Raw genomic sequence first — 14,889 nt, forward strand, 5'->3', positions numbered from 1 at the left:
CAGGGGCTGGGGGGGCTCTCAGGCCCCTGTCTGCCTGCCCAGCACTTTCCTGGGGTACAGGCTGGGGAGTAGCTGGCGTTCCACTGAGCACCAGGCAAGATCTGACCCTGTCGCCTTCTCAGCGCTGGGGCTGATCTCCAGCCCCCCCCCGCGAGTCCCTGGCAGAGCTCTGCCGCGTTCAGTGCCTTGCAAGCCCTGGGACGCAGTGTCCAGCCCTGTGCCAAGGCGTCCCCTGCCCTGGCCCCGCTGTCCCCTCCCCGTGCCCGGAAGGCCTGGGAAAAGCTCTGCGGTGAAAGCAAAGTCCAGGCTGCTGGGCTCAGGGCAGCTATGGCCGGGCACTGCGGGGTGATGGCAGCCGGGCTCCGAGCAAGGCTGGGCACGGGCTGCCCATCACGCTGGCTGCAGGGCTGGCATTTGTCACCGGGGCTGTCAGGAGCCCGGCTGGCCCATGCCGGAGCTGCAGACCGGCTGCAGCGGGAGTACGATGCGGTGGTGATCGGGGCAGGTAATGCTGGGCTGCGGGGAGCTGATGGGGACACTCAGCTGCCCTCCCCCTAGGGCTGGCTGGGGGGTGGCTGGGGGGGACCACAGTGGTGCTGGGCACGTTGCAGCCCTCTGGCATGCTCCCTTTGCCAGGCGTCCTGCACAGCTGGGCACACACTGCAGCCCCCCTCAGCATGCTGCTTGTGCAGGGCACAGCTGGAACATCTGCTTTGACTGCTTCTGTCCCCCTCCTCTGCACCATTAGGGCCAGGGCTATAGGGATGGGAGAGGATGCTCCTTGTCACCTGTATCCCCATATCCAGAACCCTGTTATTTGGGTGGTTGAGGCAGCCGCATGCCCCAGGCATGGCGAGGTGCCCTGTGCCATGGGACTGCCCCAACACCGGGCTCGGCTCATCTCCCTCTTTCCTTGCAGGGCACAACGGGCTGGTGGCAGTGAGTACCAAGCACAGGATGTTGTCACCTCCATCGCTGGGGGACGGTGGGGGACCAGGGAGGGTCTGCACCGTGGGCAAGGGAGGGTGTTGGTAGCAAGGTCCATGGGGCTGGGGGCTCCCACAGGGCTGTGGGGAGCAGGGCCCTCCCTGGTGAGAGCAGAATGGTGTGCAAGAGGGTGCTTGGGGTGACAAGAACACATCCCACCTGGAGGGATGGGCAGCATGACACTGCGCTCCCCGCAGGCTGCCTACCTGCAGCAGGCAGGGGTGCGCACGGCTGTGCTGGAGAAGCGCCACGTGCTGGGCGGCGCGGCCGTCACGGAGGAGATTGTGCCAGGTACCCCTGTGTACCCCATGTCCCCCTGCCCCCAGCCAGCCCTCGGTGCGGGCACCCCCCCACCGCCCCACATCTTCCAGGCTTCAAGTTCTCCCGGGCATCGTACCTGCTCAGCCTGCTGCGGCCGCAGATCTACGCCGAGCTGGAGCTGCAGGTACCGGCACCCGTCCCTCGCCGGGCTGCTGGCACACTGGCAGGGTGAGCCCACTGCCAGGTCATCCCCACAGGATGGGTCCTGCCATCCCTGTCTTGCAGCGGCACGGCCTGAGAGTGCTCCCGCGGGACCCCTACTCCTTCACCCCGCTGCTGGAGGACAGGAGCCCCCCCCGCTCCCTCCTGCTGGGGCACGACATGGCCCAGACCCAGCAGCAGATCGCTCAGTTCTCCCAGAAGGATGCCCAGGTACCGTGGGGGCACGCACCCCATGATGCTCCCAGGTGGGGTATCCATCACACCTGCTGTGGCACAGTCCCTCTTGTCCCCTCTCTGTCCCTTTTCAGGCTTACCCTGAGTATGAGGCATTCATGGGGGGCTTGGTGTCAGCTCTTGACCCGCTGCTGGATGTCCCCCCGGTGGATACAGCTGCCCTGGGGCAGGGCTCCCTGCTCCAGCGGCTCAGGGCCCTGCGAGCCCTGCGGCCCCTGCTGCGGGCAGGTACGTTTAGGGTGCCAGGAGGCCCTGATGGCAATGGGTGTTTACCCACACCTGGAGCGAGTGATGCTCCTTCCTTCCCAGGGCACAGGCTCCTCGGGAGTTCCAGCTGGGCTGGCAGACCAGCAGGCTTGCCCACTGTCTGTCCCCAAACCCACCTGGGTGCAGGCAGCTGGCCCTGGCATGGTTGTGCAGGTCTCACGCTGCCTCTGCACCCCCAGGGCTGGCGCTGGGGCGGCAGCTGCCCCGCTATTACGAGGTGCTCACAGCCCCCATCTCCAAGGTGAGTGCCAGCAGCAGCAGCATGGAGCCACCAGCCTCCTCCCTGCCTGCCTGCGAGGGTGCTGTGGCAGCCTCCCACCCCAAGCCTGGCGCTCTCCTTTTCTCCTGGGCCAGATCCTGGATCAGTGGTTTGAGTCGGAGCCCCTGAAGGCAACTTTGGCTACTGACGCGGTGATTGGAGCCATGGCCAGCCCCCACACCCCCGGCAGCGGGTGAGGGTTCCTTCCACCTGGAGGTCATGGCTCCACCATCCTGCCGTGCCATCCTCTGCTCTGGCAACTCCTTGGCTTTGCTGTGCCCTGGCACCCCATGTCCTGCCCCGCTGCCTCTCCCTCCTCCTGCCCGCTTAGCCTTGCAGGGGTGGCTCAGGGGTTGGAGCTGAGCAAGGGGCTGCCTTCCATCCCTGCCTCACTGTTCTTTTGCTGTTTGGACACCTCTGTCCCCAAGTCGGGTCAAGTCCTGGTTGGTGGGTTCTCCCTGTAACCGATCTGGCATCCTACGAGCTGGTGCAACCCAATCTGTGGGGGCTGTGGCACCATCGTCACCATGGCCATGCAGGGGACAGACCCGTCCCCTCAGCCGGTGGCTAACCTGGGGTCCTGCCACCGCAGGTACGTACTGTTGCACCATGTGATGGGTGAGCTGGAGGGACGGCGGGGGGCCTGGGGCTACGTGGCTGGTGGGATGGGGGCTCTGTCCCAAGCCATCGCCTGCGCAGCGGCTGCCCGAGGAGCCCACATCTTTACTGAGAAGGTAAGGGGTGTCTGGGCGCAGGGAGCTGCCTGGCTGGCCTGGAGGAAGCGGGGATGCTCTTGTTGAGGTCCTGTCCCCTCCACCTGCCCAGGCGGTGTGCCACGTGCTGCTGGGCAAGGACGGGCGGGCACAGGGTGTCGTGCTGCAGGACGGGACCGAGGTGAGGAGCAAACTGGTGCTGTCCAATGCCTCCCCCCAGATCACCTTCCTGGAGCTCACCCCCCAGGTACAGGGCGCGCAGGGCTGGCAGGGGCTTGGCGTGGTGGCATCCCCTGGCTGGGCTGTCCCCCTCACCGCTGGGCTCTGCCCCGGCCTCTCCCACCCCAGGAGGAGCTGCCAAAGGATTTTGTCCAGCGGATCCAGCAGGTCGACACGCGCTCTCCTGTCACCAAGATCAATGGTAGGTACCAGCGGGGCCACCTCCACCGCTGTCCCTGCTGGAGGGACACTGGTGCCATGCTCAGCAAGAGGCTTTCCCCATCCCACCTCCCGTACCCAGTGGCTGTGGATCGGCTGCCCAGTTTCCTGGCTGCTCCCAACGCCCGCGACGGCCGGCCCCTGCCCCACCACCAGTGCTCCATCCATCTCAACTGCGAGGGCACCCACCTCCTGCACCAGGCCTTCACTGAGGCCACCCATGGGCACCCCTCCAGCAGGTAGGAACCGGCACCAGCACACCTCGGCGCCCCAGGGAAGGGGCAGGACGGCCATGGCGGGTGGTGCTAGGAGAAGAGGTTTGGGATGTTCGGGTCCTTCTCTGCCTGCCCAGCTGGTGTCCTGCTCCCCCAGGCCCATGATCGAGCTCTGCATCCCCTCGGCGCTGGACCCGGGGCTGGCTCCACAGGGCTGCCACGTCGTGTCCCTCTTCACCCAGTACACCCCCTCCGTGCTGGCAGGCGGGCAGCCCTGGGACGAGCAGGCCAGAAACGCGTACGCGGACACAGGTATGTAACACATACATGGACATGGGTACATAATGCTCATGTGGACCCGGGTAACACCAGGAGTGCTGGTCCCTGCCCATGGGCAGAGTCACCCTGGAGCTGCTCAGGAGCCAGTCACCATGTCCCCGCAAGCTGCCCACCAGTCCCTTCATCCCTCTCTAGTCTTTGACTGCATCGAAGCCTATGCCCCGGGGTTCAAGGCATCCGTCATCGGCAGGGACATCCTGACGCCACCAGACCTGGAGAGGATCTTCGGGCTGCCCGGCGGGGTGGGTACCTTGCGAGCTCAGCTCCAAGCATCGCACCGGTGACAGGGCTGGTGGGCACACAGCCCTGGGACGGGCACAGCCAGCTCATCCAGAGCTCTGCTTGCAGAACATCTTCCATGGAGGGATGTCTCTGGACCAGCTGTACTTTGCCCGGCCGGCACCATCCTACTCAGGCTACCGGTCCCCAATTCCTGGCTTGTACCTGTGTGGAAGTGGAGCCCACCCCGGTGAGTAAGACTGGGAGCCAGGACCCTCCTGGGGGGGTTGCAGGAGGAGAGCAGGGTGCATGGAAGAGGTGAGTGGGCAGCACAAGGAGTGGGGGGGTGTCCACTCCCCTCTCTGCCCTCCCATGGGCTCTGCTGGTGCAGCCCTGGGCCCCATCTCCTGGGGCTGGAGCTGCCCCCCGCTCCCCAATTCGGCTCTCTTGCAGGAGGAGGAGTGATGGGAGCAGCGGGACGCAATGCTGCCCAGGTGGCCCTCGAGGACTTCAGGCAGCTGTGATGGCAGTGGTGACACCAACTTTGCCTGTGCAGGGTTGTGGCTGCAGTGAACCGTGCTGTCCCAACACAGAGCTCTGCCCGTCCCCAACTTGCTTCCTGGGCACTGCAGGGCAGCAGCATCCCCTGAGAGCCAGGGGGTGCAGGCTGGCAGGGTCCCTTGTGCTCCCAGCTGCCATTGTCCTCTTGAACACATGGCTGCTCCCAGCCCACTGCAGCCCAGCCTTGCCCGGGTGGCTCCTGGGCACCGGGCAGCCATGGCGAGCCTCATTCAGCCCCCACCTGCACCCATGGAAATAAACCTCATCCTGGGCTCTTCTTCGAGCACTCTTACTACGGCTTTTCAGTTTTTTATGCAGCTCCTGACGTGCTGGCGTGGGCGGCTGCACTCTGCCTGGCCATGCAGCCCCTGGGGGAGCTGCCGGAGGGCACAGGCATGTCCCAACGCGGTGAATGGGGATAACCAGCCCCTCACCCTCTCTCCTCCGCTCACTGACGCAAGCTCAGGTGTGTGCAGGACTATCTGGCTGGAGCCACCCAGCCCCAGGCTGGCCTGGACCACCCCAAGCAGGGAACCAGGGAGCTGCTTAAGACCTGCTTTGCTACCTGTCCTCTGTCCCGCTGGCCCTTAGGGCCTGTGTGTACAGCGGCCACGCGCCCAGCAGCTCAGAGACTGCAGAAGCCAGGACTTGGCAGCTGCCCGCCATGTCCCTCACACATCCCCATTCCTGCGGGGAGCTGCCCGCGCGTGTTCTGGCCCCATCCCTCCATCCCCAGGGCAGATGCTCCGTGACACCCAGTGGCTCTCGCTGGCCACCCCTCAGCCGGCGGCAGGCCCGGGGTGTGCCCCTCTCCCGGGGCTGCTGCCGGGAGCCGCTTGCTGCAGATTACAGAGCTCACATCCTCTCCCTGCCCTCTTCCTCCCCCGGACAATGCTCCCGATTCAGCCGCCCGCCTCGCCTCCCGCCGGGCCCTAAATACGGTGCTGCCAGGCTGAGCTGTTGCACCTGAGCTGGCTGAATCAATATTGACCGGCCAGGAATAGTCCCGCAGCCCTCTGAGAATAGCCCCGCACGTCCCCCCCCCGCCGCCGCTGCCCACAGCTTCCCACGCACGGGGCTGCCCTGCTGCTGGCGGCGTATTTTTAGCTGCTGCAGTCGCTGGGTGCCAGGGGGCTGCAGGTGCTGGCACCCAATGAGCCCCGACGGCTGGGCTGGAGGGGGATGACAGAGAGGGGGGACACCCCATCCTGCCACGGTCACACTGAGCAGCTGGACACAGTGCCCCCACTGCTGCGGGTTGAGGCTGGCAGGTCCCAGGTGTGGGAGAGCCCCCTGGACCCCCATCCCGCTGCCTTCTTCTTGCTGCCCCCGGCAGCGGGACACAGCACCTGCCTGCCCAGCACCCCTGCTGGCATCTGCATTGAGGGGGATGCCTGGGGGGGCGGGGGCGCTCCTGGTCTCACACTTGAGTAATTGAGCTCCAAAATGTCGAGACGCGAATGAGTCATGGGCTCCACTGCTGGCCCCAGCTCTGCCCTTCCCCAGGGCTTTCCGTGGCCCCCATGTTGGGGCTGGCCAGGGACCCCCACCCCAGGAGAGGCTCCAACATGTGCCCCAGGCCCAGCTGGGGCATAGGGCTGGCAGGAGGGTGCCCTGCGAAGGGGTCCCGGGGCTGGGCACCCCTTCACACCCTGGGGATGCTGGAGGCTCCTGCGGGACGTGGCGATGAGCTCACGGGCTATTCCCGGCTGTGTTGATCCTGGCTCCTCCCGGCAGGAACCAGCTGCTTTGACTCCAAACAAACAGCCCGGTGGCCACCGGCACATTCCTGGCCGGCCCCTGGCCACGGCGAGGGCACAGGGCTTCCTGTTTATCCCCGTCCCACGGCGGGGGTGGGCAGGCAGCTGGGTGCCCCGGGGACTGGCGGCACCCCAAGCTGGAGGTTGCTCCCGGGGCAGGTCGGGGGGGGCATCCCCCGTCTCCACGTCCCACAGAGGAGGGCTGTGCCTGGGGACCCCCGCAGCCAGCCTGGCTCAGGGATGGTCCAGGTGATGCCCAACACCCCAGGTGCCACCCCACAGCCTCCCCTAGTCTCTGTGCCCCCCAAGTCCTGGCGCCATTGCAGCAGCCCCAGGAATCCCATCCCTGCACTCCCACTTGAGCTGTTGCGTGGGGTGAAGGGTGTCCTTTTGAGGTGCCCCCCCTCTAGCGTGGCAGTTTGTCACCCCCAGAAAACCCATGCTCTGCCTGGCTCGGGGCCAGCCCCATGGTGCTGAGGGGGGGGCATCCCTGACTGGGGCCATTGAGTTCATTCTGGAGGGGGGCTGTCCAGGCTCACAGCAGGTAGGGGACATCCCAGGGGTGCTCAGATCCCCCAGGTTGGGGGAGGGGGGGGGGGACAAGTGTTGGGACAGGGGCAGGTTTGCCCCAGGGTGGCAGAGGTGGACTGGGGGGGGGGGGTGGGCAGGGTGCAGGGCTGGGCTCCAGGCACAGTGCGGGGGTGGGGAACCGGGGCCGGGCTGGGCAGCTTGGCCCCCACCCGGGGCGGCCCACCCCGCCGCACCATAAAAGCGGCGGCAGGCGGTGCTCGGCGGCAGGAGAGTTGCTGGCGGCCGGCGGCAGCCAGCGCCGCGTCCCCTCGCTGCTCCCCGTCCCGCACCGCTGCCTGTCCCGCACCGTCACCCCCTGCCAGGGTGAGTGCCGGGGGTGGCTCGGGGCCGGGGAGGGGGGGAGGGTCTGGGCATACTGAGTGTGATGTGACGGGGGTGGGGGGGGGGCGGGGAGCAAGCCCACTAGTGCTGTGAGTGGGGATGCAGGGGAGAGGTGGGGTGGTGGGGGACAGGGCTGTGTGCAGGATGGGGAGGAGGCCCTGGTGTCCCGCACAGGGCTCAGGAGGAGGATAAGGGCGGGGGGTGTGTGTGTCTGTGGGGCTCCCCCACCCATGGCCCGAAGCAAGGGGCAGGCATGAAGCAATAGGGGCAGGGAAGTTTTTGTGGGGCTGCCCCTGACTGCTGGCAGGCAGGGCTGAGTGTGGGGCAGTGGGTTCCTGGGGGGGTCGGCTGTGCCAGGGCTGGGTGCCTCTGGCGAGGGGCAGGTGAGTGCGGGGCTGGGGCTGAGCCCCAGGGTGGTGGATGCTGCAAGCTGTGCGTGGCAGGGACCAGCCCCTGCATCCCCCGCAGTGGAGGGACAGGGATGTCACCACTATGCGAGGGGCCATGACATCCCTCCACTATCGCCCAGCTCATGGGCCATGGGGGGGCTGCAGCAGCACCCTCCACCCTGCTGTGGTCCCCAAGGGCTCAGTGTCGGGCTGTCCCCAGGCATCCCACTCCCAGAGCCACAATGGCGATGCCGGCTGATGTGAGCCCCATCCTGGTCCCGCTGGTGCTGCTGCTGTGCCGGGTGGCCCCCAGCAGGCAAGACCCATCCCCGGTGCAGCTGCGGCTGGCAGGGCCACGGGGTCCAGCCGGGGAGGGCCGGCTGGAGGTGCTGTACCAGGGGCGCTGGGGCACTGTCTGCGATGATGGCTTCGACTTCCAAGCGGCCACCGTCGCCTGCCGGCAGCTGGGCTACACCGCGGCCATCACCTGGACCCATAGTGCCACCTACGGCCAAGGGGAAGGTAGGGGGCAGGTGGGGAAGGAGGGGGGGGGCACAGGGTCCTGGTGAGGGCATCATGCTTAGCCCTGGCTGGGGCAGCCTGCCCGGGGGGCTGTGGGTGCAGGCAGCCTGCGGGGGGCACTGGATGGAGCCCATGGTGCTGGGGAGGGAGATGGGAACCCCCAGCCCTGCATGTGTCCCCTCAGGCCCCATCTGGCTGGACAATGTGCGGTGTGGGGGCAGCGAGGGCTCCCTGGCAGAGTGCGTCCACAATGGCTGGGGCACCAGCGACTGCCACCATGGCGAGGACGCCGGCGTAGTGTGCTCGGGAGAGCGCTTGCCTGCCGCCTCCCCCCAGGCCACCATCTCTAGTAACCTGGTGAGTGCCCAGCAGGATGCATGCAGGGGCTCGGCAGGTCCCTTTGACCCTTCCCCGTCTCCCCATCCTTCACGCCCTGCCCTTGATGCTGGAGCCCCCATGCCCACCCCTGTGCCCACTGTGGCAGGTGCCGGGGCTGAGCCTGGAGGAGGTGCGGCTCAAGCCCATCCTGGCGCGAGCCAAGCTGAGCGTGCCGGTGACGGAGGGTGCCGTGGAGGTGAAGCACAATGGGCGCTGGAGGCAGGTGTGCGATGCCGGCTGGACCAGGAACAACAGCCGTGTGGTCTGCGGGATGCTGGGCTTCCCCCAGGAGAAGCACGTCAACACCAGCTTCTACCGGTAGGGATGCGGGAGAGCAACGTTGCAGCCATGGGGCACGTGGGGCAGGGTGCCTGGCTGGGACATGCCATGGGGGAAAGAGACTGGGGGCTGTCAGGGAAGGGATGCACACGTGGGTGGGTGTGTGGGGTGCTGGTATGGCCTGGCCAAGCCGGGGTCCCCTTCTTGGGACCTCGAAGAGGGACAGAGCTGGGCTGGGCAGCAGGCAGGGGAATGTGGGGACGGTGACCAGCCATGGCCGGCAAAGCATGAGTGGAAGGAGAGGAGAGGCAAGTGGCCCTCGGCCCCTCCGCCCCCGCCTCGGTCTGGGGCTATAAATACAACCTGTAATGAGCCCCTGCCGATGCCAGGAATCTCGCAGTCCCGCTGGGACACATGGCACAGTCGGGCTTGGCACGGTAATTGCCAGTGGGGAGAGAACCTGTCCTCACCCTGCCATGCCGTGGGAGGACCCCATGGCTCCAGCTCCTGCCACAGGGTGCTGGGGAGGGCAGGGATAGTGGGATGGGGGGGTCTGAAGCCCCGCAGGGTCATCATGGCCCCCCCTGACCTCCCGGCTCTGTGCACCCACAGGAAGCTCTGGAACATGAAGCTGAAGGACCCCAAATCCAGGTAGGGTTCAGTCCTGGGCAGGGACACCCCGTGTGGACACCCAGAGCGGGTGTTGGGTGGGGGACAGTCTCCAGCACCCGAGCTGATGCCTGTTCCTGCTCCTCTACCTTGGCAGCTTGAAGACCCTCAGCCAGAAGAACAGCTTCTGGGTCCACAGGGTGCAATGCCGGGGCACAGAGCCCCACCTGGCCCGCTGCCCCACACAGGTGGCCCCACCAGCCCCCCGCCAGTATGCCTGCTCCCGTGGCATGCACGCCATTGTCAGCTGCCTCCCCGGCCCTGCCTTCCAGAAGGGCACCAGCAAGGGCAGGAGCAAGACCTCCCCAGGAAAGGTGAGTCCCAGCATGACCCCATGCCCCATCCTGCTGATGGAGGGTTCTGGAGCCATGGTGGCCCTGCCCTGGGGCCGCTGACTGGCTGCTCCCCCTGCCCAGGTGCTCCCGGTGCGGCTGCGAGCGGGCACCCATATCGGCGAAGGCCGGGTGGAGGTGCTGCGCCACGGGCAGTGGGGCACTGTGTGTGACAAGCAGTGGGACCTGGCCGCAGCCAGCGTGGTGTGCCGGCAGCTGGGCTTCGGGACGGCGAAGCAGGCCCTGGTGGGAGCCCAGATGGGTCAAGGTGAGGTGGACGGCATGGCAGGAACTCGGGGCACTGCTGCGCTTGGAGGGGCACGGGTGGGTAAAGCCCTTGCATGTCCAGGAAGCTCCAGCCTGCACTGGGATGGGGCTCCCCTGGCTGCTTCTGCCACAGGCAGCCCCATGCCTGTAGGGAAACCCCGGACCAGGGGAAGGAGGGTGGGGGGCGTCCCCTGCTCCAGGACAGGCACAAAGCGTGGAGCACTGACCCTCTCTCTGCTTCAGGTCTGGGGCCCATCCACATGAGCGAGGTGCGGTGCACCGGCCACGAGCGGTCCCTGGCCGAGTGTCGCTTCCAGAACGCCGAGCAGAGCGGGTGCCGACACGAGGCCGACGCCGCCGTCCGCTGCCACATGCCCCACATGGACTTCCAGAGCCAGGTGATCCCCTGCCTCCTCCCCAGAGCCTGTGGAGCCCCAGCCCCATTGCACAGCCCCTGCCCCCCAAGCTCTGCGCCCGGTGTGGATGCTCAGAGCATCCCCGTGGGGATGGGGGGGACACAGAGCAGCACGCTGCTGGGGGTCTGCAGGATGAGCTGTTGGCAAAAGTGGTCTTGCAGGTAGGAAAGGAGGAAGAGGAGGGTGGGGAAGATGTTCAGCTGGGTGCATGGGGCTGCCTGCCCCATGGGAGGGATGGGGATCTGCCCCACGCTCTGTCTCAGCCCCTCTTTGCCCACAGGTGCGGCTGGCCGGGGGCCGCAGCCCCGAGGAGGGTGTCGTGGAGGTGCTGGTGCCGGTGCAGGGGCGGCTGCAGTGGGGCGCGGTGTGTGGAGCACAGTGGGGGCTGAACGAGGCCATGGTGGTCTGCAGGCAGCTGGGGCTGGGTTTTGCCAGCCATGCCCTCCAGGTGAGCGGGGTCCCAACCCGGGACCTGGGTTGAGAGGGGTCCTACGGGATGTGCAATGTGGGCATGGGGTGGCTGGGAGCTCTGGGATGGGACAGCCTGGGGGGACAAGCCCTGGTGGCAGCGCTGGGGCGGGCGAGCTGGCAGGGGAGGCGAGGTGGGTCCTGGCAGGGGGTGCCAGGGCTGGTCCCAGCGCTGTGCTCCTCCTTTGCCCAGGAGACGTGGTACTGGGCAGGCAGCCCCGATGCCACCCGGGTGGTGATGAGCGGGGTGCGCTGCGCTGGCACCGAGCTGGCCCTCCAGCAGTGCCAGCGTCACGGCCCCGTCCACTGCCCCAGCGGCGGGGGACGCTTCTCGGCAGGGGTCACCTGCACTGCCCGTGAGTACCGGGAGCCCACGGGGTACCGCCGGGAGGGGGCACCCCCTTCTCCTGGGTGCTCCACAGAGAGCGGGGTGGGGGGGGGGGCTATGTGGGGTGGGGACCACCTGCTCCATCCCTACTGATCCCCTCCATGCCAGACACCCCGGACCTGGTGATGAATGCCCAGCTGGTGCAGGAGACAGCCTACCTGGAGGACCGGCCGCTGGGGTTGCTGTACTGTGCCCATGAGGAGCGCTGCCTCTCCCGCTCTGCCGACCACATGCAGTGGCCTTATGGCCACCGCCGCCTCCTCCGCTTCTCCTCCCAGATCCACAACCTGGGCAGAGCTGATTTCCGACCCAGGATGGGGCGCCACGCCTGGACCTGGCACCAGTGCCACCGGTGAGTGGCCCGTGGGCAGGAGCTGGCAGGGGGGCTGCCCCCTCCCTGGGCCAGGCAGGGCATGGTGGCACCCATCCCGTAGAGGCTGGCCCGCCCCGGGGTAATTAGCAGCGTCGGCGCTGGCACTGTCATTATGGCTTTATTTGGCTTCAAGGCTGTAATTTGCTCCGAGCCTCTGGGTGCTGCCCGCTCCTGGCTGGGCTGGCCGCACACTCTCCAGCTGGGGACCGGCCCCACGCTCAGTCCCTGTCCCCACAGGCACTTCCACAGCATCGAGGTCTTCACCCACTATGACCTGCTGACGCTCAACGGCTCCAAGGTGGCCGAAGGGCACAAGGCCAGCTTTTGCCTGGAGGACACCAACTGCCCCGAGGGTAGGTGGCAGCCGCAGAGCTGCCAGCGACACCCCCCGTTCCTGGTTTCCAAGGTGGGGGCTCTGCCCGTGCCCTCCCTCACCTCCCCTCCCTCCCGCAGGGCTGCAGCGACGCTTTGCCTGTGCCAACTTTGGGGAGCAGGGGGTGAGCGTGGGGTGCTGGGACACCTACCGCCATGACATCGACTGCCAGTGGATCGACATCACTGATGTGCCGCCAGGCAGCTACACCTTCCAGGTACCGGGATGGAGGGGCCGGCGTGGGGCCAGTGAGCCACCGGAGCTCAGGGCTGGGGGCCGCCCTCCATGGGTACCACCAGCACCCCTCACCCTGCACATCGGGGTGCTGCTCCGCACCCCACGGTGCGTGCCACGGCCCTGCCTGGGCAAGGCACAGCAGCGGTGCCCCCAGCCCTGCCCCTTGCCCTCCCCAGGTGGTCGTCAACCCCAAACACGAGGTGGCCGAGTCAGACTTCTCCAACAACGTGATGCGGTGCCAGTGCAAGTATGATGGGCAACGCATCTGGATGCATGGCTGCCACACAAGTACGGAGGGATTGGAGCGGAGGGAGCACAGCGAGGAGGGTGGGGGCAAGTGGTGGGGCAAGGGGTGCCACAGCTCCTGTGTCCTCCCCCCCACCTACTCCATTGCTTTCCCCAGGCGATGCCTACGGTGCCGACGTGGTGAGTGACCTGGAGCGACGGGAACGCCTGGCCAACAACCTTGTGTGACCTGGCCCCTGGCATCGGCACACTCCCGGCAGCGCCACAGGGCAGCCTGGCTACCGCACACCGGTCCCTGCGCCTGGGCAGCACCCGACTGAGCTCAGGGACTCCAATACTTTTGTATTTATTGATGCTGCCGCAGAGGGTGGCGACGAGCGCCGGGGCTGGCGGGGAGCGCCCGGTGCCCCCCAGCCCCACGCGGCCAGCAGGACCTGCGAGAAGGGCCCGGGTACCACAGCAGCCCCCACCTCCACGGCTCCGGTGCCCCCCCCAGGATGACTACCTCAGCCTGCCTGGCCCCCCCTCCCCCAGCCCCAGCAGGCTCAGGACAGGCCCCCCCCCCCAGCCACTGCCACTCGTGCACCAGTCCTGACCTCAATAAAGGTGCTGTGCTATGAGAGAGGGCTGCCGTGCTATGGGACAGGGGGTACCCCATTATCAACCCCACCATCCCCTGCGCTTTTCCCCGCTAGGGCCACAAAGCCGGTCCCCAGCCAGGACCAGCTCTGGTATAGGCAATGTCCCCCTGTCCAGGCAGTGTCCCCACCCTGCCACTGGCTGGTTGCGTATGGCTGGTGCCAAGGGGCTCCAGCTTGCCACCAGCAGTCCCCACTGGCCAGGGCACCCTGACCCTGACCTGGCTGACCCCATATGCGCAAAGGGACTGGGCCAGCTCTGTAGCAGTGTGGGCCAGCAGCCAGCCCACCAGCCGCCGTGGCTGCAGCCACCATGCCGGGCTTTCCCCAGGCTGCCCTGGCAACTTCCCAGCCCCGGGAGCAGGGATGGGGCTGCTCTGCCCCTCGAAGCCCTTGCTCCTGGGCACAGGGTGGGGACACAGGGGACACCGTGCCCTTGCTCTCTGCGTTACTTTCCACCTGTGGTTTCTAGCACATTTTTTTTTTAAAGGAAATAAATGGGAATATTTGCCACTGACCCACACTCTATGCTGCCCAGCCCCTTGACAGACAGCTACCAGGCAGTGCTGCCCCTCTCCTTGCACACCCCTGACCGTCCCCACCTTACTGGGAGACACTGGGGTGGGGGGGCTACCAGCACGCACCTTGGCCCTGCACAGCCAGGACAGGCTGGGTTGTACCCACCTGTGACAGTCCCCACGCGTGCAGGAGCTGCCGGGGATGGCAGTGACGCGCTGGGGTGGCCCGAGGCCAGGGGCCATGGTGAGGCGCGTGCCGGCAGAGGCTCGCTCCGCCGTGGTCGGGGTTCAAGGGATGCCGGATGGCGGGGAAGATGCTTTCCGCATGAGAGCAGCTTCATACCCTGACATTTCCACTGGCCAAGCCGCGTGTGGCTGGGAGCGGCGGCTGAGACAGCTCCCGGCTGGCAGCGCCGCCAGCACAGGGTCGTGACCGGCTGCACTGCCGCCAAGCTGGGGGACAGCCAGGGGACACGGGGCAGCCACACGAGCCCTTCAGCACAGGCTGGGGCGAGGCAGCCATGACTGAAAACACACAAACCTCTGGCAGGGGTGGCGGAAAACCATCGTCCCCGTCCCCACCTGCCACAAAGGGCATGGAAATCCCGTAAATCACTGCCCCAGGAGTCTGGGGGGCGGGGGGGGGTGCTATGGGCAGGAGTGCTGGGGCACGCAGGGCTGGTTTTTGGGTGCAGAGCAGAGGAGGCAAAGGCAGGTCCCAGCCACCTGCCCGTGCCCCCACGCTGGGGCAGGGCAGGAAGCCCCCAGCCCACTGGGGCCAGCAGCGCAGCCACATCACAGCCCGGCGCGGGGCCGGGGAGGTGGCCCTGCCTGTGCACCGACAAGGGCCCCGCTGTTCGGGGCTGCAGCTGCTGCGCGGAAGTAAACAGGGTCCCTGCCAGCACATTCCTGCCTGCCGCCCTGCCCCAGCCCCGCTGCCTGCACCCCCCACCCACCCGCCGGGGACACCCACCACCTGGGAGAGGGTGGACATCCCCACGGCGGTGGG

The 14,889-nt window shown here is 67.2% G+C and overlaps 2 protein-coding genes across 2 annotated transcripts; both read left to right on the plus strand.

The window, feature by feature from the left end:
- The first annotated feature begins 215 nt into the window (after positions 1–215).
- PYROXD2 (pyridine nucleotide-disulphide oxidoreductase domain 2) lies at positions 216–5,006 on the plus strand. The gene is made up of 16 exons (XM_074592118.1): positions 216–505; positions 920–939; positions 1,185–1,278; positions 1,359–1,432; positions 1,534–1,680; positions 1,779–1,932; positions 2,151–2,212; positions 2,326–2,423; positions 2,823–2,964; positions 3,056–3,190; positions 3,292–3,364; positions 3,464–3,620; positions 3,754–3,908; positions 4,071–4,177; positions 4,284–4,404; positions 4,608–5,006. Exons 1-16 carry the CDS (start codon positions 328–330, stop codon positions 4,676–4,678), a joined length of 1,788 nt encoding a protein of 595 aa, XP_074448219.1. The 5' UTR covers positions 216–327; the 3' UTR covers positions 4,679–5,006.
- LOXL4 (lysyl oxidase like 4) lies at positions 4,932–13,342 on the plus strand. The gene is made up of 16 exons (XM_074593054.1): positions 4,932–5,181; positions 5,452–5,515; positions 7,248–7,369; positions 8,483–8,655; positions 8,783–8,994; positions 9,568–9,606; positions 9,722–9,938; positions 10,041–10,224; positions 10,467–10,621; positions 10,920–11,087; positions 11,301–11,463; positions 11,604–11,847; positions 12,106–12,221; positions 12,322–12,458; positions 12,655–12,766; positions 12,882–13,342. The coding sequence occupies exons 1-16, from the start codon at positions 4,932–4,934 to the stop codon at positions 12,950–12,952; spliced, it is 2,427 nt and encodes an 808-aa protein (XP_074449155.1). The 3' UTR covers positions 12,953–13,342.
- Positions 13,343–14,889: the final 1,547 nt, after the last annotated feature.

Source organism: Larus michahellis, chromosome 6 (genome assembly GCF_964199755.1).
Source record: "Larus michahellis chromosome 6, bLarMic1.1, whole genome shotgun sequence".
Lineage (NCBI taxonomy): Eukaryota > Metazoa > Chordata > Aves > Charadriiformes > Laridae > Larus > Larus michahellis.

What these genes read in the sequence shown, in the direction of transcription:
- PYROXD2 (XM_074592118.1), top strand. Translation starts at nt 328, where the DNA reads ATGGCCGGGCACTGCGGGGTGATGGCAGCCGGGCTCCGAGCAAGGCTG. An exon ending in GGCACAACGGGCTGGTGGCA is followed by an intron (nt 940 to 1,184) that starts GTGAGTACCAAG and finishes CGCTCCCCGCAG; the next exon opens with GCTGCCTACCTGCAGCAGGC. An exon ending in ACGCCGAGCTGGAGCTGCAG is followed by an intron (nt 1,433 to 1,533) that starts GTACCGGCACCC and finishes CCTGTCTTGCAG; the next exon opens with CGGCACGGCCTGAGAGTGCT.
- LOXL4 (XM_074593054.1), top strand. Translation starts at nt 4,932, where the DNA reads ATGGCGAGCCTCATTCAGCCCCCACCTGCACCCATGGAAATAAACCTC. An exon ending in GCTCACTGACGCAAGCTCAG is followed by an intron (nt 5,182 to 5,451) that starts GTGTGTGCAGGA and finishes CTCCATCCCCAG; the next exon opens with GGCAGATGCTCCGTGACACC. An exon ending in CTGAAGGACCCCAAATCCAG is followed by an intron (nt 9,607 to 9,721) that starts GTAGGGTTCAGT and finishes CTACCTTGGCAG; the next exon opens with CTTGAAGACCCTCAGCCAGA.